Raw genomic sequence first — 26082 nt, 5'->3', positions numbered from 1 at the left:
GCTGACAGGTAAACATTATTCAGTTGAGCAATACATCTTTTTGCTTTTTGGATGGCACAAGGAGAAAGGGAATGCATCATAGAGATGGATATGTTATGACAAGTTGGGCCGAAGGGCTTGTTTCCATGCTGTAAACCACTGTGACTCAATAACTGACAAATGGCTAGAGTATGGGCAAATATAGGTGATGAAACCTCCAGGAATATAGTTGGCAGCCCTATGAATATTTTCCCAGTCTGCTCAAAATTCTACTTGAACATGACTTCATTATCCTCCTCAGTATCAATTATCCCATCTCTCTTTTGTGATGTGCCTTGGGGCATTTTACCATATTAAAGGCTGTTGATGCACAAGTCTTGTGCAGCTACTGACAAACCAGGAGTTTCAAACGTTATTAACTTTTAACTTTTTATTTCACAAAAGGTAAAGTTTATTTATTAGTCACAAGTAAGGCTTACACTAACACTGCAATGGAATTACTGTGAAATTGCCCTTGTCGCCACAGTCCAGCGCCTGTTTGGGTCAATGCACCTAACCAGCACGTCTTTCAGAATGTGGGAGGAATCCCACGCAGACACAGGGAGAATGTACAAACTCCACACAAACAGTGACTCAAGCCGGAAATTGAACCCTGGTCCCTGGCACTGTGAAGTGCTACCATATATTTTATTTTCAATAGCAAAAAGACATCAATATTAACCTTCTGTGTCCTAACTATTTGGCAAAAGAACACTTCACAGCAAACAATTAGGATAAATCACAAAAATATGATTAACCAAAATATTTTAGGAACCTTAGGTACATTGGTTCAAGAAACTTACGCTGCAATTTTATGCTCATGTTCAGTGCAAGTGCACATGGCGACATGGGTACAAAATCTTGTGAGACTCAGAAAATGAGAATCTTCCCTTGAGGAAAAGGTCACGAATCTCATTTCAATAAATATTAATATAATTAGCGGGCTTCCCTGGCATATCGTTCCTCCTATATTTGGAATTCACCTCTCACCAACGTGACAGGGCAGCAGTGCCAGGGGGCCCCGCTGGAAAGTTCCATTGGAGGGGTGTCCCCTTATTGGTTGTGGGGGGGGGGGGGGGGCGGGGAGGTCCCCAGTGGGGTGGGGGTCATGTGTTTTATATCAGAGATTGGGCTGCCCTTTAAAATGGCACAATGGTCTTGGGATTCCCAGCTGCCAGCTTCCTCTGACGTTGACCTGCCAGTGTGACATGAGCCACGCTTCCATTTTATTTTCCACAGAGTTCTGGATTATTTGGAGAGGAAACCTGGCTGTGCCGTCTGTGAGCTACACACTGGTTTTCTCGCCTCAGCTAGCACTCTTTGCAAAGAATGAAAAATTCCACCCTCAGCACCAAGCCCTCACAGGAACAATTCATCTATATTTCCCCCAAAAAATTCCTTCGTATATTTTTCCTGTGACACATTGCCCTGGTTTTCTACTGAGCAGGGAACCCACTGGATTGGGGGAACTCTGGGTTTAATCCCTATCTGATATGAAGACATGTGAAGATAGGGATTATGTCCCTATGAAGACAGGGACATAATCCCTGTCTGATATGAAGACATTGACTTCAATGAAGAATAAAAATAGGTGGGGTGGAAAACTAGTGTTAACCAAGTCAGGTTAAATTTGGCCCCTCTATGCCAACAAAAACATAATGGTCGCATCTGTTTTGTGCTCAATTACAATCAGGTAAATAATCTGAGTTTACTGTTTGAACAGTCAGGTAAACCCTGCAGTTTAGATTCTTATCTCAGTGCTTGTCTAGTAAGTACATTGGAAGCAAAACGTCCTCTATCACTCAGTTCACAGGTTATCAGGTGCAATAACTTCTGGTATGCAGGATACTAGAAAGGAAACATATAATTTTGAATAAATTTATTTTGTCTCCTATTCCAAAACCCCCACTATTTTCTAGGGAAATCACGTCCCAGATCACGCCCTTCTGTGGTCTCAATCACAAAAAGGCTTATTTCTGACTATGTATTTTCAGCCCTTATCCATCCTTTCCAATTCCACTTCCTCATATGCACATCCCTAGCTTTTCCCAAATCTATACCAGGGCCTCAGGTTTTCATCATATATATCAAAGACAGTCTCCAGTGGGGATGTCATTGGAGTCTTTGACTCATCCTTTTGTCTTTATAAAAATATTGTCGTTGAAGAGGCAAAATTTAATTGGCGCAGTTAAAAAAGGGGGAAATGATTGACTCATTTATCAATGAGTTGTACTGCTTAGCCTAAAATTGAGAGTACTAAATACTGAAAAACACCTTGATCTGGGATGGAATAGTTGCTGATATTTAACATGAGAATCTCTCTGACTTCTTACAATGTCGGGACAATTTAAATTTAAGCAAAGCTGTACAACTGGCCAGAGAGACCAGAGAGTGATGGCCAAGTAAAGGATTTGGTCAGAGACGTGAGGGAAATTTCTCAAGAATTGCCTGATGAAGTTGTTCGATTTGTGGGTTGTAATAACTGAAGATACAGGAAGGCAGCAACTAGGGAAGTACCCTGGAAGGTTGCTGACCACCATTTTGTAATGTCCACACTGCAGTGGGAAGAAGGTCCACAGGTGAGAAAAAAGCCCCATCCAAATTGCATAGTGTCATGGCTGTGGCAAGTAAGACCCTTTTAAAGTCATCTGCTAATCTAGGAAATCGTGTCCACAAGACAGGAGAAATCTGTTGGAAGAACATCCATCCAAGAAATTCAAAACCTTGACAAACAGGAGAAATAAAAGAAAATATAAATCAATACTGGAGTGCAGACACTGATGTAAATGGGCATTTGACTGAATTCAAGCCAAACACAGGAGCCGGTGCCTCAGTGTTATCTGACAGAATTTCATGGCTGAAGAAAGTGACATGGCAATCATCCTCTATCAACCCCAACGTCCAGGGAGGATCAAGTAAAATGTTTAAGGTCAGATAGAGACAACAGTGAAACACAAAGATAGAGAAATTTCTAAACAGATTGTCTAATATCAAAAACCTAGAATGCCCTCTGTTGAGCAGAAAAAGCCTCTCCAGCTCTGAACCTGATTCTAAATGTTGGTGAGGTCGACGCATAAATATACAATAATGAATTGAGGATGGAATTCTCCATAGTCTTTACAGGCTTGGGTAAACTGAAGACAGTGCATCACAATATACTGAAGACAGGTGCTAAGGCTTTTTATTTGTTCATGTCAAGGCAAGTCCCACACCCTCCTTTGAAGACAGCCAGGAAAGAGATTGAGATACTGTTGCAACAAGAAGCCATTGCACCAGGCTGTGTTTTGGTATGGTACCAGCCCCAAAGCCTAATGGCTCCATTCATACCCATGTTGATCTAACAAACCTCAACAAGACAGTTGAAAGAGGAATGCATCTTATAGCATTGGTGGATGAGAATTGGCCAAGTTTGCAAAAAGCATCATCTTTACCAAACCTGATGCTGATATTAGGTTTTGGAAATTGCATTGGACCAAGATCCTAAACTCTTGACACTTTCATTATGTCCTTTGGATAGAACATCAGCCCCTGAAATATTACAAAGCACAAAGTCCAATATATTGCAAGCCACTGGGGAAATTGTCATCACCTAGAAATGTAACAGCTACAAAAGATTTATTGACCTGAACCACAACACGAAGTCAGAAACTCCAACGTTTTTTAATAGAGCCTGCCTGGATCATATGTTTCACATCATGGCTAGGATAAACATTTCACTTCAAGTATGATTCAAATGACCCATTAGGGAGCTTTTATCAAAGTTTATTTAAGAATATAGTTAACATGTAGAATAAGAAAATTAGCAAGAATTCTTATCAATTACAAACCAGAAACAAAATAACCATTATAATATATAACCCTTAACAAATATACCCAATATGTTCCAATCAAACCACTCCCGTAGACAAAAAACCCTTTTCACAAGTTTAACACAGTGAAGACTAATGCTCACGTGATACAGGACTTCAGACCTTTGGATGAAGTCTGCAGTTCTCTGGACAGACTCAGAACAGCTTCTGAAGTCAAAACAACTTCTCAAAACACCAGGGACTCTAGACAAGCCACCAACAGCAGATTCCCCCCTTCAAAAAGCCAAGACCTTGTTTTTAAATAATCAGCAGAACCAGGGAGACAGAGAGAGAGATTTATTTTCAGCTTGATGCCCCTTCTAAAATTCAAACTGCAACTCCAAACTGAAAATGAAAAAAACTCCTATCACCTGACCTGCCAACCAGTTTTTCTCCCAACAATGCAGAGTCATAAATATTCCAGTAAAAATAAACAAATCCCCATTTAAGCAGCAATAAAAAGACTCTTATTGACAGCCCAGCAATAATGAGAAAAACAAACTAAGTTTTCTTACAACCGCAGAGTACATATTTTAAAAAAGACACTTCTTAAAGGGAGACTAACATCACAATGGCCAACCTACGAGGCAAATTCCTGCCTCACTTAGACCAGAAAAATGAACCACGCAGACATCTGTTTCAACAGGACCAGGTATGGTGCTGCTGGCCTGAGAATAAGCAGCAGTCATTCAAAAAAATCAAAATGATATTCACATCCTCAGAGGTCCTAATGCACTACAATCCAAAACATCCCAAAATTGTGGCAGCTAATGGATTTGTAATGGGACTGGGAACTGGCTTATTCCAGTCCAAAGTGATGGCAAAAGAATGCAAAAGTTTGCAATGCATTCAGGTCATTTACTGAGACTGAACAGCACTATGCTGTGATAGAAAATGAAGTCCTTACAGCAATTTGAGCATGTGAGAAATTGTGTGTACACTGGGCCACTTCAAGATCAACGATAAGATTGAGACAGATCCCATTTGACTCTGTCTATACTTCCCGCTGCCTCGGCAAAGCAGCCAGCATAATTAAGGGCCCTGTGCACCCTGGACATACTCTCTTCCACCTTCTTCCGTCAGGAAAAAGATACAAAAGTCTGAGATTACGTACCAACTGACTCAAGAACAGCTTCTTCCCTACTACTATCAGACTTTTGAATGGACCTACCTTGCATTAAGTTGATCTTTTTCAACATCCTAGCTATGATTGTAATACCACATTCTGCACTCTCTCATTTCCTTCTCCACGAATGGTATGCTTTGTCTGTATTACACGCGAGAAACAATACTTTTCATTGTATACTAATACGTGACAATAACAAATCAAATCAAAGATCATAAGCGTGAGTAACATTATTGATCACAATGTAAATTGCAAAGATATACCTGGGATTCAACAATTCTGTTTTTATAGAGTATATACAGACTACAATCAATACATCTTGCAGAATACCCACCACTTACCCAGTACAGGAAGACAAAATCTTCACAGTGGGAGTTGGAGTCTTTACAGCAAATTGCTATCAGATGCTTGCTGCCAACAAACAGTAGTTGTGCAAACTTCGTATGGCCCAAAGGCAAGATGAAGAGTGCATCCATATCTGTACATACTATATTGATGTACAGTCAAAGTATTTGGATTAGGGTTATTAGGGATTGGGGCAATATTTCAAACAGTGGCACAATTTTCAACATTGTAGATTACCTCTTAGTATATGATCCGAGAGTGATGGCACCAGGAAATCCAACAAAATCAGGTTGGCATAATCAAGTAGTTTGACCCAGGACACAACAGTCTGTACGGTGGCCAGAGATCTCACACTCTAATGATCAGATGGTCTCCAGCTGTGTCACCAGGCAGGAGCAGAAAGAGCCACCTCAGCAGTCCTCATTTCCATCAAGCCAATGAATGCCTTTGCATGGATTTGTTTTACAGCAAAGGGAAAATATTTTCTCATAGTGATACATTATTATCCCTGCTAGATAGAAGCTCAAAAGGTACATGGCCTCATCTCTGAAGCCATTATTGCCCCTTGAAGAAAATATCCTCTACACAGAGCACTCCTGATGTTGTTATCTCTGCTAATAGATTACAATTTGCTAATAAGTGCTTTCAATCCTTCACAAAGTCATATGGAATAGTACATGCCACAAGCTTCCTAAAATATCCACACAGTCTAACAGTAAAGCTAGGCGAAGAGTATGCATTGCCAAAGCTTCTTGAACAATGACTATTTTGAGCTCACTCTTCTTAGTTACACAATGGATTCACCCTATGCAAGCTTCTGACTGTGTACATAAATGTGTTTTCAACAAAAGACCATAGCCTCCAGTAAGATCCCTTCTAGAGTAGGAAACTAACAAATCCCCAAGATAAAGCCACAATAACAGAATTCCCAAAATAAAAACATCTCTCTAGATCTTTTTGCAAGGATTGCAAAGGACTATAGTGAATCCACTACAGTTTGCCCATTGTAGTTGATCCACTAAAGTTTGCCTATTGCCGCAACAGGTCCACAGTGGACATCATCTCCTGGCCCTACACTCAAACCTTGAACACCTGGTTAACAAAAACACTTGCGTCAGATTCCTATTTAATGACTATAGTTCAGCCTTCAACACCATTATTCCTACAAAGCTCATCTCCAAACTCCGTGGCCTAGTGCTCAGCTCCTCCCTCTGTGACTAGATCCTAGACTTCCTAACCCACAGACTGCAATCAGTAAGGTTAGGCAATGACATCTCTTCCACGATTATCCTCAACACCAGTTCACCACAAGACTGTATCCTCAGTTCCTTACTATATTCCTTATATTGTGTGGCCAAGTTCTGTATCAGCTCCATTCTCAAGTTTGCTCATGACATCACCATTGTGGGTTGGATTCCAAACAATAAGGAGATGAAGTACAGGAAAGAAATAGAGAATCTGGTGAAATGATTCAATGACAATAATCTCTCCCTCAATATCAGTAAAATGACAGAGCTAGTCATCGACTTCAGGAAGCGTAGGACATGTTCAGGAGGACATGCCATTGTCTACATCAATGGGGATGCAGTGGAAAGGTTGAGAGTTTCAAGTTTCTAGGTGTTGGAGTCACCAACAAACTGTCCTGGTCCCTCCACATTGGCACTCTAATTAAGACCAACCAATACCTCTACTTTCTCAGGAGGTTAAGGAAATTCAGCATGTCTGCTATGAGTCACCAATTTTTACAGATGCACCATAGAAAGCATCCTTTCCACATATATCGCAGTTTGGCAAAGGCTCCTGCCCTGACCAAGACAACTACAAAAGGTTGTGAACATAGCCCAGTCCATCACACAAACCAGCTTCCCATCCATTGACTCCATCTACATTTCCTGTTGCCTCAGAAAAGCAGCCAGCACAATCAAGAACCGCACGCAGCCCAGACAAAGTCCATTCCGCCTTCTTCTGTTGGAAAAAATATATAAAAGTTTAAGGTAACATAGCAACCAACTTCTTCCCTGCTGCCATCAGACTTTTGAATGGTCCTACCATATATTAAATTGATCTTTCCCTACATCCTAGCTATGACTGTAAGACTACATTCTGCACCCTTTCCTTTCCTTCTCCCCGTGTACTCTATAAATAGTATGCTTTGTCTGTGTAGTGTGCAAAAGACACAACTTTTCACTGCATACCCATACATGTGGCAATAATAAATCAAATCAAAGATTGCAGATGTCATGTCCCCAGTTCTTTAGCTAAGTAAGTCCTTCTGCTGTTTAATAAGCTTACATTTCTAGCTGTTAACCTTTTATATAAAATGCAACCTTTTAAGTTCACGTAAAGCAGCAGGGGCTTTGAGAAAGAGAGGGAGAGAAAGTGCATAAAACAGCAGAGAGAAAAAGCTCATTTAAAAACAGGAGTTCAGAAAGCGAGAAAGAGAGAGATTCCATAAAGCAGCAGAGAGAGAGCCAAGAGTTTACAGATAAAAGCTAAAAGTGATGCCACAGGAGTCCTGCAAGCTGATTGCTTTTTAAATATAGGTCTTTCCAGACTCGGCAAAGAGGAGACAATGGACCCGTGACAGGTGAATTACTATACTATGCAGCACAGAAGTAAACAATGTATATAAAGTTTAATATCTGTCAGTGCAGCTCAGGCACGTGGAATGTGCATCCTGCAGGATGTGGCAAGTCACACAGGCACAAAGTGCCCTCAGTGAATACATCTGCAGGAAGTATCAAGAGTTGTAGAAACTTGAGCTCCAGGTTGTGGAACTTGAGCAGTAGCTGGAGTCATTGTGGTGCATCCACAATGCTGAAGATTACATGGATAGCAGATTTAGGGGGATGATCGCACTCATAACTATAAAGTGTATAGGCAAAGAGGAATGGGTGACTGCCAGAGTATCTAAGAGAAGCAAGCAGAAAGTGCAGGAATCCTGAGGCTATCTCACTTTCTAATCATGTTTCCATTTTGGATACTGATGAGTGAGATAATTCCTCTGAGGAATATGGCAAGAGCCAAGGTCATGGCTCACAAGTAGCTCATCTGTACAGGAGGGAGAGGAGGCAGGATGGAAGTACTATAATAGTATGGGATCCCATAGTTAGGAGAGAAGACAGGTGCTTCTGTGGCCGCAGACATGACTCCAGAATGGTATATTGCATCCCCGATGCCAGGGTTCAGGATGTCGCAGAGTGACTGTAGGAAATTATTTTGGGGGAGGGTGATCAGAGGTTGTGGTCCACAATGGGATGAATGACATAGGTAGGAAAGAGAGAAACCTGAAAGCAGATTTTAGGGAGCTAAGAAGGGAATTAAAAAGCAAGACCTCAAGAATAGTAAACTTAGGATTACTCCCAGTGTATCATGTGCTCATGAGCATAAAAATAGAAAGATTGAACAGTTCAACATGGCTAGAGAAACGGAATAGGAGGGAGAGCGTTAGATTTCTGAGACATTGGGACTCGTCTTTCCATTGTTTGCTGGAGCTGAGAGAGAGAGAGCTAAGATTTTACCTGTTAAAAACCTGTTTAAAATAAGTTTAAAGCACTTTACTCTTTGTAGAACTGTTTAAAGCATTTATTTATTGTATTTACTGCTTTAAGAATTCTGAGGGTGTGGTGAAAAGGCATTTGTGGACCAGCCTGCTTTAAATCAGCGCCAGGTTTAAAAGGAGGCCTGGTGTAGACAGCGGGCAGCGGAGTGAGGGGGAAGCAGAGTGAGTTAATAGGGCTTAATATCAAAAAGGGCTGGAAGGAAAAAAGGCCAGGTGAGTTTGTTTGAAAAAAAAACAAGGAAAAAAATTTTTCAAAACTACTACAGCAAGAAACAAGGAAAAAAATTTTTTCCCCATAAAAAATTACAGTGAATAATGGAGGGGCATGTGATGTGTGGTTTCTGTATGATGTGGGAACTGGCAGACCCCAGGGTCCTTCCCAGTGACCATGTCTGCAGTAAGTGCAGGTTGCTGGAGGAGCTCCAGCTCAAGGTGGATGAGCTGGCCTCTGAGCTACAGACACTGAGGCTCATCAGGGGGAGAGAGGGTGCCCCTAGACTGGCTAAATCTAAGGGTCAGGGACAAAAGGGGGCTGCTGGGAGGAGGAGGAAGGGGGGTGAGGAGCGGAGGCCTCAGCCTCTTAATCTGCATAACAGGTTTGAGGTTCTTGCTTCCAGTCTGGAAGAGGACGAGGCAGGTGAGGTTGGTGAGCAAACTGCACACGGTACAGTGATGCAGCAGGACATAGGCAAAGAGAAGGGGAAAAGGAACGTTGTAGTGATTGGAGATAGTGGGGTGAAGAGTTTTGACACTGTCCTTTGTCACAATGACAAAGTGCACAGAAGGGTGTGTTGTCTGCCTGGTGCTCGGGTACAGGATGTCGCAGCTGGGCTGCAGAGGAACCTGGAGTGGGAGGGTGAGAACCCGGTCGTTGTAGTACATGTGGGTGCCGGCGACGTAGGCAAAGTGCGGACTGAGGATCTGGGGAGGGAGTATGAGAAGCTGGGAATGGAATTAAAAAGTAGAACAGACAAGGTGGTCGTCTCTGGGCTACTGCCTGAACTGAGTGCAGACGGGCGTAGGGTTGACAGGATAAAGGAAGTGAATGGGTGGCTCAGGGATTGGTGTGGGAGGAATGGGTTCGAATTTATGGGGCATTGGCACCAGTATTGGGGTAGGTGGGACTTGTTCGGGCGGGATGGGGTTGGTCTGAATCGTGCTGGGACCAGAGTGTTGGCGAATCGAGTAAAGAGGACTGTAGACAGGGCTTTAAACTAATTAGGGGGGGGGAGGGTGCGAGGGTAGGTGACGCTACGAGGTCTAAAGTTAAGGATAGGGTACAGGTAAGGGAAGAGGCCAAGGATGTCCCAATTGGTGGCGTTATGGCAAATAGGGTCCAGGTGAAGGCTGGGATGAAAGCGCTTTATCTGAATGCACGAAGCATTCGGAATAAAGTGGATGAGCTGGTGGCGCAGATCGACACAAATGGATACGATCTGGTGGCCATTACAGAGACGTGGCTGCAAGGTGACAGGGACTGGGAGATGAATGTACAGGGCTATCAAGTGTTTAGGAAGGATAGGCAGGAGGAAAGAGGGGGTGGCGTAGCTCTGCTGATTAAGGATAGTATCAAGGTGGTAGCAAGGGATGATATCGGAGCCAAAGAGCAGAACGTGGAATCGTTGTGGGTGGAGATTAGGAACAGCAAAGGGAGGAAGACGCTGGTGGGTGTCGTCTATAGGCCCCCGAATAATGATCTGGAGGTGGGGCGGGCTGTTAACACGCAAATAAGTGCGGCGTGCAGGAATGGGACGGCAGTAGTTATGGGAGATTTCAATCTGCATATTGATTGGTCGACCCATGTTGGACGAGGTGGGCTCGAGGAGGAGTTCTTGGAATGCTGCCGGGATAATTTCCTTGAACAGTGTGTGTTGGAGCCGACGAGGGAGCGAGCTATCTTGGATCTGGTGCTATGTAATGAGGCGGGTAGAATTAGGGACCTTGCGGTGAAGGATCCTCTTGGAGAGAGTGATCATTGTATGGTGGAGTTTCTGGTGCAGATGGAGGAGGAGAAAGTGGGTTCCCGGACACGCGTCCTTTGTTTGAATAGAGGGGAGTATGGTAGGATGAGAGAAGAATTGGCGAATGTGGACTGGGGGAGTGCGTTGGAAGGTAGGTCTGCTGAGGAGCAGTGGAGGATCTTTAAGGAGATCTTTCTTGGTGCTCAGCAGAAATTTATTCCGATGGTTAAAAAGGACAGTAGGAAGAGAGGTAATAAGCCGTGGATAACGAAGGAGGTGAAGGAAAGTGTTAAATTAAAAGCGGAGGAATTTAGAGTAGCTAAGAGCAGTGGGCGAGAAGAGGATTGGGAAAGGTTTAAATGTCAACAAAGATTGACAAAGAAGTTGATAAAGGAGGGTAGGAGAAGCTATGAGGCTGGGCTAGCACTTAATATAAAAAAGGATAGCAAGAGTTTTTATAAATATATAAAAAGGAAGAGGCTGGCTAGGGTGAACGTTGGTCCTTTAGAGGATGAGAAAGGGGAGCTAGTGGTAGGGGATGGGGATATGGCTAAGGTCTTGAATAACTTTTTTGTTTCTGTCTTCACGGAGGAGGACGTGAATAATTTGCCGGGTGTTAGCGATGGAAAGGTGGTAGGAATGGAGGGTCTTAATGACATTACTGTTACTAGAGAGGTGGTGCTCGACAGACTGGAGGGGCTGATTGTGGACAAGTCCCCAGGACCGGATGGAATGCATCCGAGGGTTCTGAAAGAAATGGCGGAGGTGATAGTGGATGCCTTGGTGGTTATTTTCCAGACGTCGCTGGATTCCGGGGAAGTGCCGGAAGATTGGAAAACGGCTAATGTTACGCCGTTGTTTAAGAAGGGTGCCAGGCAAAAGGCGGGGAATTATAGGCTGGTTAGTTTAACGTCTGTGGTAGGTAAAATGTTAGAATCCGTCATTAAGGAGGAAATTGCGAGGCATCTTGAAGGGAATTGCTTGATAGGGCGGACGCAACACGGTTTCATTAAAGGGAAGTCGTGTCTGACAAATTTACTGGAGTTCTATGAGGATGTGTCTAGGGCAGTGGATAGAGGAGAGCCGGTGGATGTGGTCTTTCTGGATTTTCAGAAGGCATTTGACAAGGTACCTCACAAGAGGTTATTGCAGAAGGTCAGGGGACATGGAGTTGGGGGTAGGGTGTTAGCGTGGATAGAGGATTGGTTGTCAAATAGGAGGCAGAGAGTGGGGGTCAATGGGTGCTATTCGGATTGGCGGTTGGTGACTAGTGGGGTGCCCCAGGGGTCGGTGCTGGGGCCTCAGCTATTTACCATTTATATAGATGATCTGGAGGAGGGAACCGAGTGCAGGGTGTCGAAATTTGCTGATGACACCAAGATTGGGGGAAAGGCAAATTGTGCGGAGGGTGTGGAGAGTCTGCAGAAGGATCTAGATAGGCTGGGCGAATGGGCCAGGAAATGGCAAATGGAATTTAATGTTGGCAAGTGTGAGGTGGTCCACTTTGGTAGGAAGAATGGTAGGAAGGACTATTACTTACGTGGCGAAAAACTGCAGCAGGCGACGGTGCAGAGGGACCTCGGGGTCCTTGTGCAGGAGTCGCAAAAACCCAGCTTGCAGGTGCAGCAGGTGGTCAGGAAGGCGAATGGGATGCTGGCCTTCATAGCGAGGGGGATTGAATATAAAAGTAGGGAGGTCTTGCTGCAGCTGTATAGGGCATTGGTGAGGCCGCAGCTGGAGTACTGTGTGCAGTTTTGGGCGCCGCACCTGCGCAAGGATATTTTGGCCCTGGAGGGAGTGCAGAGGAGGTTTACTAGGCTGATACCGGAGTTGAGGGGATTGAGCTATGAGGAGAGGCTGAATAAACTAGGCTTGTACTCGTTAGAGTTTAGAAGAATGAGGGGAGATCTCATTGAGACGTATAAGATGATGAATGGGATGGATAGGATAGAGGTGGAGAGACTCTTCCCGCTCAAAAAAGACAGTAGGACTAGGGGGCACAGCCTCAAGATAAAGGGGAGGCGGTTTAGAACGGAGTTGAGGAGGAACTTCTTCACTCAAAGGGTGGTGAATCTCTGGAATTCTCTGCCCGTTGAAGTGGTGGAGGCTGCCTCGCTAAATATTTTTAAGAAGCGGGTTGATGGGTTCTTGATAAGAGAGGGGATTAAGGGTTATGGGGAGAGGGCGGGAAAGTGGAACTGAGCCACAACAGATCAGCCATGATCTTATTGAATGGCGGGGCAGGCTCGAAGGGCTAGATGGCCTACTCCTGCTCCTATTTCTTATTTCTTATGTTCTTATGTCCTGGGCGGGTGGGACCAGTACAAGAAAAATTGGTGACAAATTCACAGGACCAGGACTGAAATATTTGTGGGGAGGTTTGCTGGTGCTACGGATGAGCATTTAAAACTACATTGGCGGGGGACAGGAATCTGAGATTCAGAATGGGGAGCCGAACATCTGGCAGTGGGAAATAGAGAAGTATTAGCTGATAAGGAGGATGTTTCAGAATGGTTTTTAGGTAAATAGAATATTGGAGAATCTGATAAATTAAAATTGGCAATAAGAAGTCATTAGATGGATCAGAATAAGGGGGGGGAGGAAAATAAAAGAATTTAAATGATGGTCATTGTGTGTGTATGTGAATGCACATGGAGTGTGGTTATTTAGATTGATGAATACAGACACAGATTGACAAATGGAATTATGACATTGCTAGAAAATATGCATGGCTCAAAGAAATTTGGGACTGGGCATTAAGTATTCCCGAGTACAATGTGTTTGAGAGAGACAGGAAAGGAAGAAAAAAGGGGGCTCAGGGGAGTGGGAGTGGCAGTATGATTAAAGACGGCATTACAGTACTGGAGAGAGAGGATGTTCTGCATTTGGGGGGTTGTCAAGGATGGAATCTCAGGTTACAGGTAAAGAAATGAAAAGGGTGCAATAGCACTGGTGGATGAATGGATGTAGTAGTTAGACTACCAGCTAGTGCAACGGGTGCAGAGAAACAAATTTGGAAAGAAATTACAGAGAGGTACAAAAATTATAGAGCAATTATAATGTGGGAATTCAATTATCCAAATACAGACTGGAATAGGAATAATGCAAAGGAACAAGAGAAGTGAGAGTTCCTGGAATATGTTCAAGTTAATTTCCTGCAGCAGAATGTTTCTGGTCCAAAGAGAGGCCAGCCATTTTTGGACCATGTGCCCAAGTGCCTAAGCAACTAGGCCCAACATAAAATTGGATACTTTAAATTAATCCACAGCTAAACAGCTTCTACAAGAAAATGCCTGACAGAATTCAGGCAGGACAAGGTTACCACAGGTCAAAAGCCAATAGGGACCAGCCCAGACAGGTCTTGCATATTGAACAGAGATGCCTGACCTTAACAGTGGAAGAGTCGTTATGACCTAAGATCTGTCCAGAAGTACTCAGCCAGAACTTTACCACCTTGCCCACCGTGGAATCAGAGCATGCGAGACTCCAACAACAGAAATCTCCATTGACCTCGCTTGAACAAGGCCATAAAATCCCACCCATTATGTTTGTGTATTCCTCAGTTTCAGCCAGACTCCCTGCTATTAACTATATCCTGAAAGGAGATATGTGTACCCAGTATGACCTGGCCTAACCTCATTGGGTGCTGTAACCCTAACCCCATTGGCTGAATGCCGGAGAACATTCCAGAAGGGATCAGAGAGCATGATAGAAATGGACATCTTGAAACAAACCCCAGCGAAGACTCAACCGGCCTCCTGCGACCTGTGAAGGAGGAAGAGGGCATGTAAGGTCCATCTTCGTACCAAGAAAACCCCGAGTTCATTTATCAATGCAAACTCAGTGAATTGAATTCAACAGCCCAGTCAACTTCACCAGAACGGGTAGTACATGTGTTTTTCAGATAGTCAGCCTAGTATTCCAGTTCATGGAATAAAAGGAAAAGTAGGTACTTTGATAAGAAATTGGCTGAATGAAAGCAAACAGAGAGTAATTACAAATGACTGTTTTCCAGATTGGAGGAAAGTTTGTAGTTGAGTTCTTCCTGATACATATTAATGACCTAGACTGTGGTACTCAGGGCATGATTTCAAAATTTGCAAGTGATATGAAGATTGGAAACACTATCAGCTGCAATGAAGACAAAAGGGCATATACAAATTGGTGATCGGAAAGACAAGTGGCAGATCAAGTTCAATGCAGAGAAGAATGGGATGATTATTTTTGGCAGGAAGAATGGAGAGAGGCAATATAAAATAAAGTTTTATTTATCAGTTTATATTAACAGTGCAATGAGGTTACTGTGAAAATCCCCTAGTCGCTGCACTCCGAGTACACTGAGGGAGAATTTAGCACTACAATGCATCTAACCAGCATGTCTTTCAGACTGGGAAGAAATCGGAGCACTCAGAGGAATGCCACACAGACACAGGGAGAACATGCAAACTCTGCCCAGACAGTGACCTAAGCCAGAAATCGAACCCAAGTCCCTGGTGCTGTGAGGCAGCAGTGCTAACCACTGTGCCACCATGCTGCCCTGAGAAGAACTCTTAAGGAAGTAAAGGAACAGAGGGACCTCAGTGCATATATACATAAGTCAGTGAAGATGGTAGAGCATGCTGAAAAGTTAATAAAGCATATAGCATCTGAAACTTTATTAATAGAGACATTGGGTACAAAAGTTAAGAGGCCATGTTGAATTTGTACACTAATTACGCCTTATCTGGAGTACTGTGTCCAATTTTGGACATCATACTTGAGGAAGGATGTGAAAACATTGGAAACAATTCAGAGGAGATTCACAAGAATGATTCCAGGGATAAAAAACTATATCTATGAGGATAGATTGGAGAGGTGGGGACTGCAATCCTTCGAGAAAAGGCGGCTAAGAGAAGACTTGATAGAGGTATTCAGGATTCTGAGGGTTATGGACAAGGTAAATAAAAAAGGTAAAGTTGTCATAGTCCCAGATGACATAGGCTGTTCTCCCCTTTGAGGGGGAGAGCTGACTGATGGTAATTTAACCTGAGGATCACCACACCTCAGGCAAGTGGCAAGGTTGAGAAAGTCAGTGTTCCTGAATAACTTCAGCACAGGAATTGAACTCGTACAATTGGCATTGCTCCACATCACTAACCAACTGTCTAACCAACTAAACTAACTGACTCCTGGCAGGGTAAATAGAGAGAACTGTTTCCACTCAAGAGAGCATCAAGATCTAGAGAAATCCTAAAGGGGTTGGTCTAAAACCTGGATTGGATTTGCTGTTAGAAGTCAAGCTGAAACTTAGTTTAAAAGTGTCATTTGGAAACTTTGGACTGGATTTTGGCACATAAACCATTATTGTGAACAAAGATTTTAAAGCTGTTTTTTGGGAGTAGAGTTTGGAAACTCATATGATAACCATCTAGGGAGGTTCAGAGAGGAGAATGTATTTGACCGCAGCCACCTTTGTGTGTTTAAAGTGCCATTGTGTTACATAGAACACTGTAGCTTAAGATACAAAGAAAGTAGAAAGAAACTTAAGCAAGGAGTAAGAAGGGCTAAAAGGGGTCATGGAAAAGCATTGGCCTGCAGAATTAAGGAAAATCCCAAGGCTTTTTATACATATGTAAAGAGCAAGAGGGTAGCCAGGGAGAGGGTTGGTCCACTCAAGGACAAAAAAGGGAATCTATGCATGGAGTCAGAGGAAATGGCCGAGGTATTAAATGAGTACTTTGCATCAGTATTCACCAAAGAGAAGGACTTGGTGGATGATGAGTCTGGGAAAGGATGTGTAGATAGTTTGAGCCATGTTGAAATCAAAAAGGAGGTGGTATTGGGGTTCTTGAGAAACATTAAGGTAGATAAATCCCCAGGGCCTGATGGGATATACCCCAGAATACTGAGCGAGGCAAGGGAGGAAATTGCTGGGGCCTTGAGAGAAATCTTTGTATCCTCACTGGCTACAGGGGAGGTCCCAGAGGATTGGAGAATAGCCAATGTTGTTCCTTTGTTTAGAAGAGTGGCAAGAATAATCCAGGTAATTACAGGCCAGTGAACTTTACACCAGTGGTAGGGAAATTACTGGAGAGGATTCTTTGGGACAGGATTTATTCCCACTTGGACATAAATGGACGTATTAGTAAGAGGCAACATGGTTTTGTGAAGGGGAGGTTGTGTCTCACAAATTTGATCAAGTTTTTCAAGGACGTGACGAAGATGATTGATGAGGGTAGGGCAGTGGATTTTGTCTACATGGACTTCAGTAAGGCCTTTTACAAGGTCCTTCAAGGCAGACTGGTGCAGAAGGTGAAGTCGCATGGGATCAGAGGTGGGCAGGCAAAATGGATACAAAATTGCTCAGTCAAAGAAGGCAGAGGGTAACAGTGGAAGGGTGCGATTCTGAATGGAGGGCAGTGACAAGTGGTGTTCCTCAGGATCAGTGCTGGGACCTATACTGTTTGTGATATATATAAATGATTTGGAAGAAAATGTAACTGGTTTGGTTAGTAAGTTTGTGGACAACACAAAGGTTGGTGGATTTGCAGATAGCAATGAGGACCATCAGAGGATACAGCAGGACATAGATCAGTTGGAGACTTGCACGGATAGAGGCAGATGGAGTTTAATCCGGACAAATGTGAGGTAATACATTTTGGAAGGTCTAATATGATAGGAAATATACAGCAAATGGCAGTACTCTTAAAAGTATTGATAGGCAAAGGGATCTGGATGTACAGATACACAGGTCACTGAAACAGGCAATGCAGATGGAGAGGGTAGTCATCAACCAGGGCATTGAGTTTAAAAATTGGCAAGTCATGTTGCAGCTTTACAGAACCTAAGTTAGGCTGCGCTTGGAATATAGTATTCAATTCTGGTCGCCACACTACTAGGATGTGGAGACTTTGGGGAGGGTACAGAAAAGATTTACCAGGATGTTGCCTGGTATGGAAGACATTAGCTATGAGGAGAGAATGGAGAAACTTGGTCTGTTCTCACTGGAGCAACGAAGGTCGATGAGCGACCTCATAAAGTCTACAAGATTACGAGAGGCATGGACGGAGTGGATAGTCAGAAGCTTTTTCCCAAGATGGAAGAGTAAATTACAAAGCGGCATAGGTTTAAGGTGTGGGGGGCATAAGTTAAGGTGTGAGGGGCAAGGTATAAAGGAAACGTACAAGGCAGATTTTTTACACAGAGAATAGTGTGTGCTTGGAACTCATTGCCGGGGAAGGTAGTGAAAGCGAATACAGTAGTGACTTTTATGGGGCGTCTTGACAATTACATGAATAGGATGGGCATAGAGGGATATGGTCCCTGCAAGAGTAGGGGGTTTTAGTTCAGTCAGGCAGCGTGGTTGGGGCAAGCTTGGAGGGCTGGAGGGCCTGTTCCTGTGCTGTAATTTTTTTTGTTCTTTATATGCTTTGCCATCTGTGTTAACTTCAAAATCTGTGTAATTGTGAAGCTAAGGGGAGAGTAAAGGAGTATTATATTGTAATCTAGTTTTTCTATGTTTAATAAATGTTTTCCTTCTTGTTAAAACTAATTAGCAGTCCTGAGACTGTTCCTCTGCAGTTTTCAACAAAAATTAAAAAATTTATGGTCTTTTGGGCCAGGGCTCCGTTCCAGAATCTTGCCATCCAGTTATAACATCAACTGGGATCGTAATGCAAAGAAGAGCTGAGTAAATAAATTCCACATCTTTTGCATCACTATTAGTCCCAACAATTTCAGTGTGATGCACAGCACTAATGTGGTCTGTTTCCTGAGCTTGTGTCATCCCCTAGAGTCTTTATGATATCTAGAATTGTCTGAATGAGAGTCAAACACAAATAAAGTGAGTCACAGGCAAGCAAGGAAAGCAGTTTATTTTTGTTGCATTCATTTCAAAGAGATGATTCACAGATCTTGAGAGGGCTGTTAATATTAAATGGACATTGTGTGCAGTGAGGCAGGAAGGGAAGTAGAGGTCGGAGGGAAAGAAAGGGCAACGCGCAAGCAAAGGTGACTTACAACTAAAGGACAGGAGGAAAGTGGTTGTAACAATGATCATGAATGGTGGAATAAAAGTCTACACAGGGACATTGGGCTGACAATTATGCATGGAGAGAGGGGCAAGACAATGGAGGAACTTTGAAGTTAAGCGGAGAAACTTAAAATCACTGGGACAGGGCGTGCCAAAAAATATACAAATCGGTTTATTTGTAAAACAGTTAAGGACTCATGAAACAAACTCACACAAAGGAAAGGTCCTAGAAACTTAAGTAACTTCAAAGGAACACCATCTGAAAGTACTGCTCCAATCCACCCACCATCCTGACTTGGGGACTATATCACCATGACCCCATTCCTTCACGATGCTGGGTCAAAATCCTGGAACTCCCTCCCAAACAGCACTGTGGATGTGCCTACACTACATGGATTGCAGCAATTCAGATAGACAACTCACCATCATCTTCTCAAGGGCAATTAGGGATAGGCAATAAATGCTGGCTGAGCCAGCGACACCTATATGGCACGAATGAATAAATAAAAGTCAGGAATCAGGCTAAATCAAGACCTGTATTCTTTTTAGGAAGGAGGCCCAATTCTAACATGTAATGTACATATAGAAAGGTGTCTAAGAATTTTGATCATAATTCTAATTACTTATTAAACACATATTACTGCACTATATCATTTAGACTATGTTAGGTACTGGATCAGAAACTTCAAGGTGTGTTATGAAGTTAGCCTAGACTCCAACTTTATTTGATTTTGGCATTAGTGCGAGCATAAGATGTTTCACTCCAGGTGTAATCTATTGACCCACTAGGTAGTTTTTATAAAACAAACATTATTTAAGAACACAGTTGAAATATAACAAAAATAATTAGTATAATTTTTACCAATTAAAATACTTATATATGACAAAGTATAATTCTTAAATGCTATCTATCGCTACCTTCCAATTTAAGCAATATTTCCATAGACATACACCCTTCTTCAGAACCAGTTAGCACCAAAATCAGTCATTCTCACAAGGATACAGGACTTCCAGCCTTTTAACACTTCTGGACAAAGATCCAGAAAGACACCTGTCTTCTGACTCATATACACCAGTCTCCAGAGAAAGAGCTCACTTCAAGCAACAGATTTATTTATAAGAAATATATCTTCTGGCAGATCCCAGTCTCCAATCTTCAAAGCGAGAAAGAGCGACTTCTCTCTACAGCTCGTATACAGCAACTGAATTGGGTTTCTCGCTGTGAGCCTAGCCCTGCCCAGTCACGTGACATTTCCTGTTAACCAGCTAGGCGCTATGAGGCAGCAGTGCCAACGACTGTGCCACTGTGTCACCACATATCAACTAGCTCAGACACTCAAAGTGATATTGCAAATAAAGATCCAAAATGGAAAGAATTCTTTCCACAAAACAGTTTTCCATCCAGTACATCTCTACCAAACTTCAGATGTTATTTTTATGACAAACCATGGCTTTAAAAAAACAAGGAAGCTAGTCATTAACCAGAGTCTGAAATTTCCAAAAGGTTACCTATGTCCCATGATTAACCTCAGCAGTTTATAAGTAATGGATTTAGCTACTTAACGAAAGTGCTCAAACACACAGTCGAGCATCATAATCACACTTAAGAACTAAGACTATTTGTGAATAATACCAAGGAAGTTCTACCACTGTGTCATAAAAATGGAAAAAAATCTGCAGCTGGGATTGTGAGATTGCAGATTCATTTAGGGTTTAGGCAACAATTAAAATCTGTTTTACTTCATCCTTGTGTTTTATGTTGTCATCCAAATTCCTGGATACTCATTGTTCTGCTTCAGTTTTAGCTGAGAAGTGGGTGGGGTACGTGATGGTTTATTCTGTTTTTGCTCAACTGATTTTTTCACTGAAGTTCTCCCTTTTCATTAATGATTGCCATCCCCAGAAAGTGAGCACTAATGAAAAAACAAATTACTTGTACAAAAATAGTTGTACTCCACAACAGAACAGGCACAGACTGAAGCTAACTAACAGCTGCTATCAGTCTTCTGATGTGTCCACAAGATGACTAATCATTGAAGGTTTAATTGAACTTACCAGACAACATGTTTGCATTGCAAAACAGTGGAATTTGAGGGGGTCAGATGGCATCATAAACTGAGAACAGAATTTGAGCAGTATGCCTGTTGGACCCATAGATTGAATTTGTAACTAAGAAAGATTTAGCTACAAACTTGAAGGGCTGAAGTAAGTGATATCACAAATTGGCAAACCTGACACTCAATTTCAATGGGTGTATTTAATCTCTATCTACAGGACTCATCCAAACAAAAATCACACAATGACTGAAGAGTGGAGATATTAGAAGCTGAACACTATATATTATATTAGTTATTATGCAGTACATTAATGGGACTCTTAGTATTCCTGAAAATATAAATTATGCAAATACAAATTAGTGCAAGATACAGATGCAAACGATTAGCATAGAACCATAAAAGCAATGCATCAAAAGTGAATAATAGCAGCCAAGGCATCATCGTAAAAGCAAACAGGATTCACTAGATTGCATTATCCTGTAAAGAGCTTCGTGCTAAGTCCTATAACAATCAATATGAAGGTGAAATAAAAGCAAATGAAACAAAATAATTAAATTGACTCAAGCAAGCATCTGCCAGGGAGAAGGACAGAAGGAAATCACTCCATTTAAAAGCAGTGACCAACAAAAAAATTTCCTGAAATTCTCTGCAATATTGCCATATGTAAAATCAGGAAATTATAATCGGGGTAAATTTGAGACATGTAGTACAGCTGGGTGAGCATTGGAATAGTAGTATTATTTAGTGAAGGTAGTGAATATAGTTTTTAATAATAGCAGTACATTCTGATTTATGTTTCAACTACAATATTAACAGCAGTCAGCTCGTTAATAGTCAGTTGACATGTATCCATCTTGAACAAGGGGATTATGTAGTTATTGTTTAATGGTGAACTACACAAAAATGTGTTATCATTGATAATTCACAGCACTGTATGGCTCAAACATAAAAATAATATATGATGGAAAGTGCTGAAAGTGCTCAGGTTAGGTGGCAGCATCTGCAAAGAGAGAAACAAAAGTTAGCGGGTCAGATTGATGACCTTCCATCAGAGCTGGCAAAGGTTAGAGAGGTGTAAGGCGAGGAGAGGAAAGAACAAAAGGGGAAGGGTGGAAGGCAGAAATGGGTAAAATGACAAAAGGGCTGAATGGTGCAAGCCAAAAAGATATGGTAATTGGATAAATGAAAGAAATAAAAGATAAATCTCGAGGAGGTGTAAATGGAAAAAGCAAATCCAGTACCAATGCTGCTATCTAAATAAACGGTGCCAATGGTTATGATCTGAAATTATTGAACACAATGTTGAGTCCAAGGCCTAATCGAAAGACGAGAAGCTGTTCCTCAAGCTTCAGTTACCTTCACATTTACCACCTTCATCAACGTCTTTCCTCAACTTCTCTGTCTACATTTCAGATATCGGCTGTCAAACAATATCAACAATAAGTTCATCGACTCCCAAAGCTACCTTGACTACTCTTCCTCCCACCCACCCTCCCTCCTGTAAGGACTCTATTCCATTTTCTCAGTAGCATATGACATGCCCATTCTGCCTCTACTTGTTTGAAACATCAACCCAAAATGTTATTTCCGCCAATGTTGCCCAACCTGAATATTTCCAGCATTTTCTATTTGCATTTCAGATTTTGAACATATGCAGTATTTTGCTTTTGTAAAAGTAAAACCTCAGTATGAATTTTGTCTTGTGTCAAACATCATCCAAATTCACTTTCAGTTTACGCAGTGATACCTTCAAATATTTTGCTCCTTGGACAGCTCCATCCAAACCCACAACCGCAAACATTTAAGCCAAGAACAGCAGATACCTGAGAACTTCACCACCTGGAGATTCCCCTCCAAGCCACTCACCATCCTGACTTGGAAATATATTGCCTTTGCCTCACAATTGCTGGGTCAAAACCCTGGAACTGCCTTCCTAACAGTGCTGCAGCACATGGATTGCAGCAGTTCAAGAAGGCAGCTCACCACCAACTTCTAAAGGGCAATTGCAGATGGGCAATAAATGCTGGCCTAACCAGCAAAGTCCACATCCCATTACTGATTTTTTTTAAATTACGTAGTTAGTAATTAATGAGATATTATTTGCTCATTCATAATATTAGACATGATCTCAAAACCCACTGGTTTGTGTGTTACTATTACTGAAGTATCTTGAAAGGATGCAAATGTTCCTATGAGTCTGTACCTAAACATTAATCAAATGTTTGATGTTAAATGGAAATTATATTGCACCTATGAGACTCTGCTTCCTGTAACTGTCCGTAACACTCCTGAAATATTTAGATCCCTCTGCAGTTGCAACTGTCTCCAATTTCTTCCTCAGCAGAGAGTGTCCACCATAAAGATCAGAACCACATTTTTTTTTTCACAATCATCTGAACCCAAGCTGGAGACAAGTGTTGCCATGTTTCTCTGTTTTCATGTAGTGTATGAGAGTCAACTTTGTTGTTAAGGCAAATGATTTTCTGAGCACAACATTTGGAATGCATTCATTTATTTTCGAGGTAAGGACTCTGCAGGTAAGTATTTGGCAATATCATTTTGTTTCAGAAAGACAAGTTGAATGCCACACAAAATTCTTGTCATAGCTTGGATCACTATATTGTGCATTTGAGCACATTTATGTGTAAGCCATTGCGAATAAGGGTCAAACATGTTTTAATGACAACAAGAAAAAAAACTACCAGTGCTGGAAATCCAACGCAAGGCACACTTGGGATAAATGTCATATTCTGACTTTTCCCTTGACAGACCTGTTATGTATTTCCAGCATTTATTTCCACGTTTGTGTGAATATTTAATGCTTGAAATCCCCCAAGAACGGGACACACAGGTGAAAAAAAACAAATAAATTTTTCAGACGGAAGGAATACAACGAATACTCCACTTTGGCAGGCTGTTGTTGTTTGTCTGACTGAGATTATAAACAATTGCTGAGCAATTTCATTACCCTGGACGTGTGTAGTAATAAAGAAAAATAAACTTTCTGTTTGGGCTTGCACTGAAATGCACCCACAAAAAGAACGAAATTCAACATGAGAGGACATGGCTAAGAACCAAAAGATATGTGCCTACCTGACGCCTCTTCCTAAATCTCTCAAAGGCTTTTTGGAGGCTCTGCGACTGTTGTCCTTCCCTGCTTTCCTCCCAAAAGTGCACACTGACACTTGTGTTGTTCCTCACAGCCATTTCTTGCTGATGATGAAGCAGAAACTCTTGAGATGAGGGTGGGGGGGGAGCCTTCAAATAGGGAGGGGGGAAATAAAATTAATTGCAAAATAAAATTCAGTGTTTAAAATTGAGGGAGGAGGGTTGCCTTTCTCACAATGACTTTAGAGGGAAAGTATAAATGGCAAGGGGGCTGGCTGTGAGAGGAGTTGGATATTATATCTGATTTAAAGTCACTGATTAATCTGTCCCTGGTTGGGAGTTGACTTTCTCCCTGGGACCATTGCCAGGGGAGGCAGCCCTGGAACCCATGACACTCCCCTGTCACCTTAAACTTCTTCTCTCCCCGCTTTCTTTCTCTCTTTCTCTTTTTTTTGGCTCTCTTCACAATTCCTTCGGCTGTCTTAAAATCTGCCGAGTTGTGTTTTTGTTTTTCCTCGTTTTTTTAAACCAGAAACTCCACTGCTTGTTTGAATCTGCCTCCTTCGGCGATGGCCGGGCTGGCGCCGTCGCCTAGCAACGGGCCAGGCCACTCGGCCGGACCTGTCCCTTTTCCCCCCCACCCGAAGCCCGCCCCCCCAGGACTGCGCGTGCGCCCCCGCCGCGCTGCCTGTCGGGAGTTGTAGTCTCGGTCCCGGGATTTGGAGTGTCTCCAGGGTGATGCTGGAGCCCCGCCCACCCCCACTTGACTACAACTCCCAGAGTGCCTCTGGCGTACCATGGCCCTGGCAGGGGGAGAGGCTGTCACTCAAAGCACATCAAACACCTCCTCAGGTTTAAGGTAAGAACAATTAACAGCTTCTGGCCAATATTTACACAGGCCAACTCTTACAAAGCAGGCAGGTTTAAATAAGTATGCATTCATGGCCTTTTAATGTTCAGGGGCAGGTCTTAAAGTTTATTTATTGAGTGTGACAAGTAGGTTGACATTAACAGTGCAGTGAAATTACTGTGAAAATCCCCTAGTCGCTACACTCCACCTGTTCGGGTACATTAAGGGAGAATTTAGCACGGCCAATGCATCCTAACCAGCCCGTCTTTGGACTGTGAGAGGAAACCTATGCATAAAAGGAGTACATGCAGACGCACAGATAGTGACCCAAGTTAGGAATCAAACCCAGGGCCCTGGTGCTGTGAAGAGCAGTGCTAACAACTGTGCCAACATAGGTAACAGTTTATAAAATCGCTTGCTGAGATTTGATTCATTACTGTTACACATATTGGGATACTGTGAAAAGGATTGTTTCTTGCACACTATACAGATAAAACATACCATTCATAGAATACGTAGGGGAGAAGGAAAGGAGAGGGTGCAGAATATATTGTTATAGTCACAGATAGGGTGTAGAGAAAGATCAGCTTAATATTTGGTGAGACCGTTGAAAAGTTTGATGGCAGCAGGGAAGAAACAGTTCTTGAGTTGGTTGGTACATGTTCTCAAACTTTTGTATCTTTTTGATTGTTGTATTTAATTTTGTACTGATTTCACTCCTTGATTTGGAGATAGAAACGTGGAAGCTAGAAGCAGGAATAGGCCATTCGGCCCTTTGAGCCTGCTCCGCCATTCATTTTAATCATGCTGATCATCAAATTCAGTATCCTGATCCCACCTCCCCTGCCCCTCCATATCCCTTGATCCTTTTAGCCCCAAAAGCTATATCAAATTCTTTCTTGAATTCACACAATATTTTGGTCTCAATAACTTTGTGGCAGTGAATTCCACAGATTCACCGCTCTGTGGGTAAAGAAATTTCTCCTTACCTCTGTCCTTAAAGGTTTACCCCTTATCCTCGAACTATTAATTAAATCACTTCTCAGTTTTATACGTGGTGATGCTCCACAGCTTATAAATAATGTAAATACTTATTCACATGTAATGTCAATCAAGATGAAGAGCTCTAGTTTTGCCGAAATAAAATGCTTCTTGATTTAAGGATCCACTGACAGCATTGCACAATCCAAGTCAGA

The 26082-nt window shown here is 42.4% G+C and overlaps 1 protein-coding gene across 4 annotated transcripts in view; it reads right to left on the bottom strand.

The window, feature by feature from the left end:
* The window catches only part of LOC145360325 (uncharacterized), a 319226-nt gene extending 294903 nt beyond the window's left edge, over window positions 1-24323 (bottom strand). For 3 of the 4 annotated variants that reach the window (XR_013889688.1, XR_013889690.1, XM_080215517.1), the window contains exon 1: window positions 24022-24323. Coding sequence is in view for 1 of the 4 variants with exons in the window: in XM_080215517.1 (XP_080071643.1) it covers window positions 24022-24135 (114 nt within the window). In the remaining 3 variants the exon portion in view is untranslated. The remainder of the gene's footprint in view (window positions 1-24021) is intronic. The other variant, XR_013889693.1, reaches the window with a different exon arrangement.
* Between the last annotated feature and the right edge of the window lie 1759 nt (window positions 24324-26082).

The sequence above is a fragment of the Carcharhinus amblyrhynchos genome, chromosome 30, assembly GCF_965287045.1.
Source record: "Carcharhinus amblyrhynchos chromosome 30, sCarAmb.v2.hapA, whole genome shotgun sequence".
NCBI lineage: Eukaryota > Metazoa > Chordata > Chondrichthyes > Carcharhiniformes > Carcharhinidae > Carcharhinus > Carcharhinus amblyrhynchos.
This window is presented reverse-complemented; position numbering and strand designations above follow the sequence as displayed.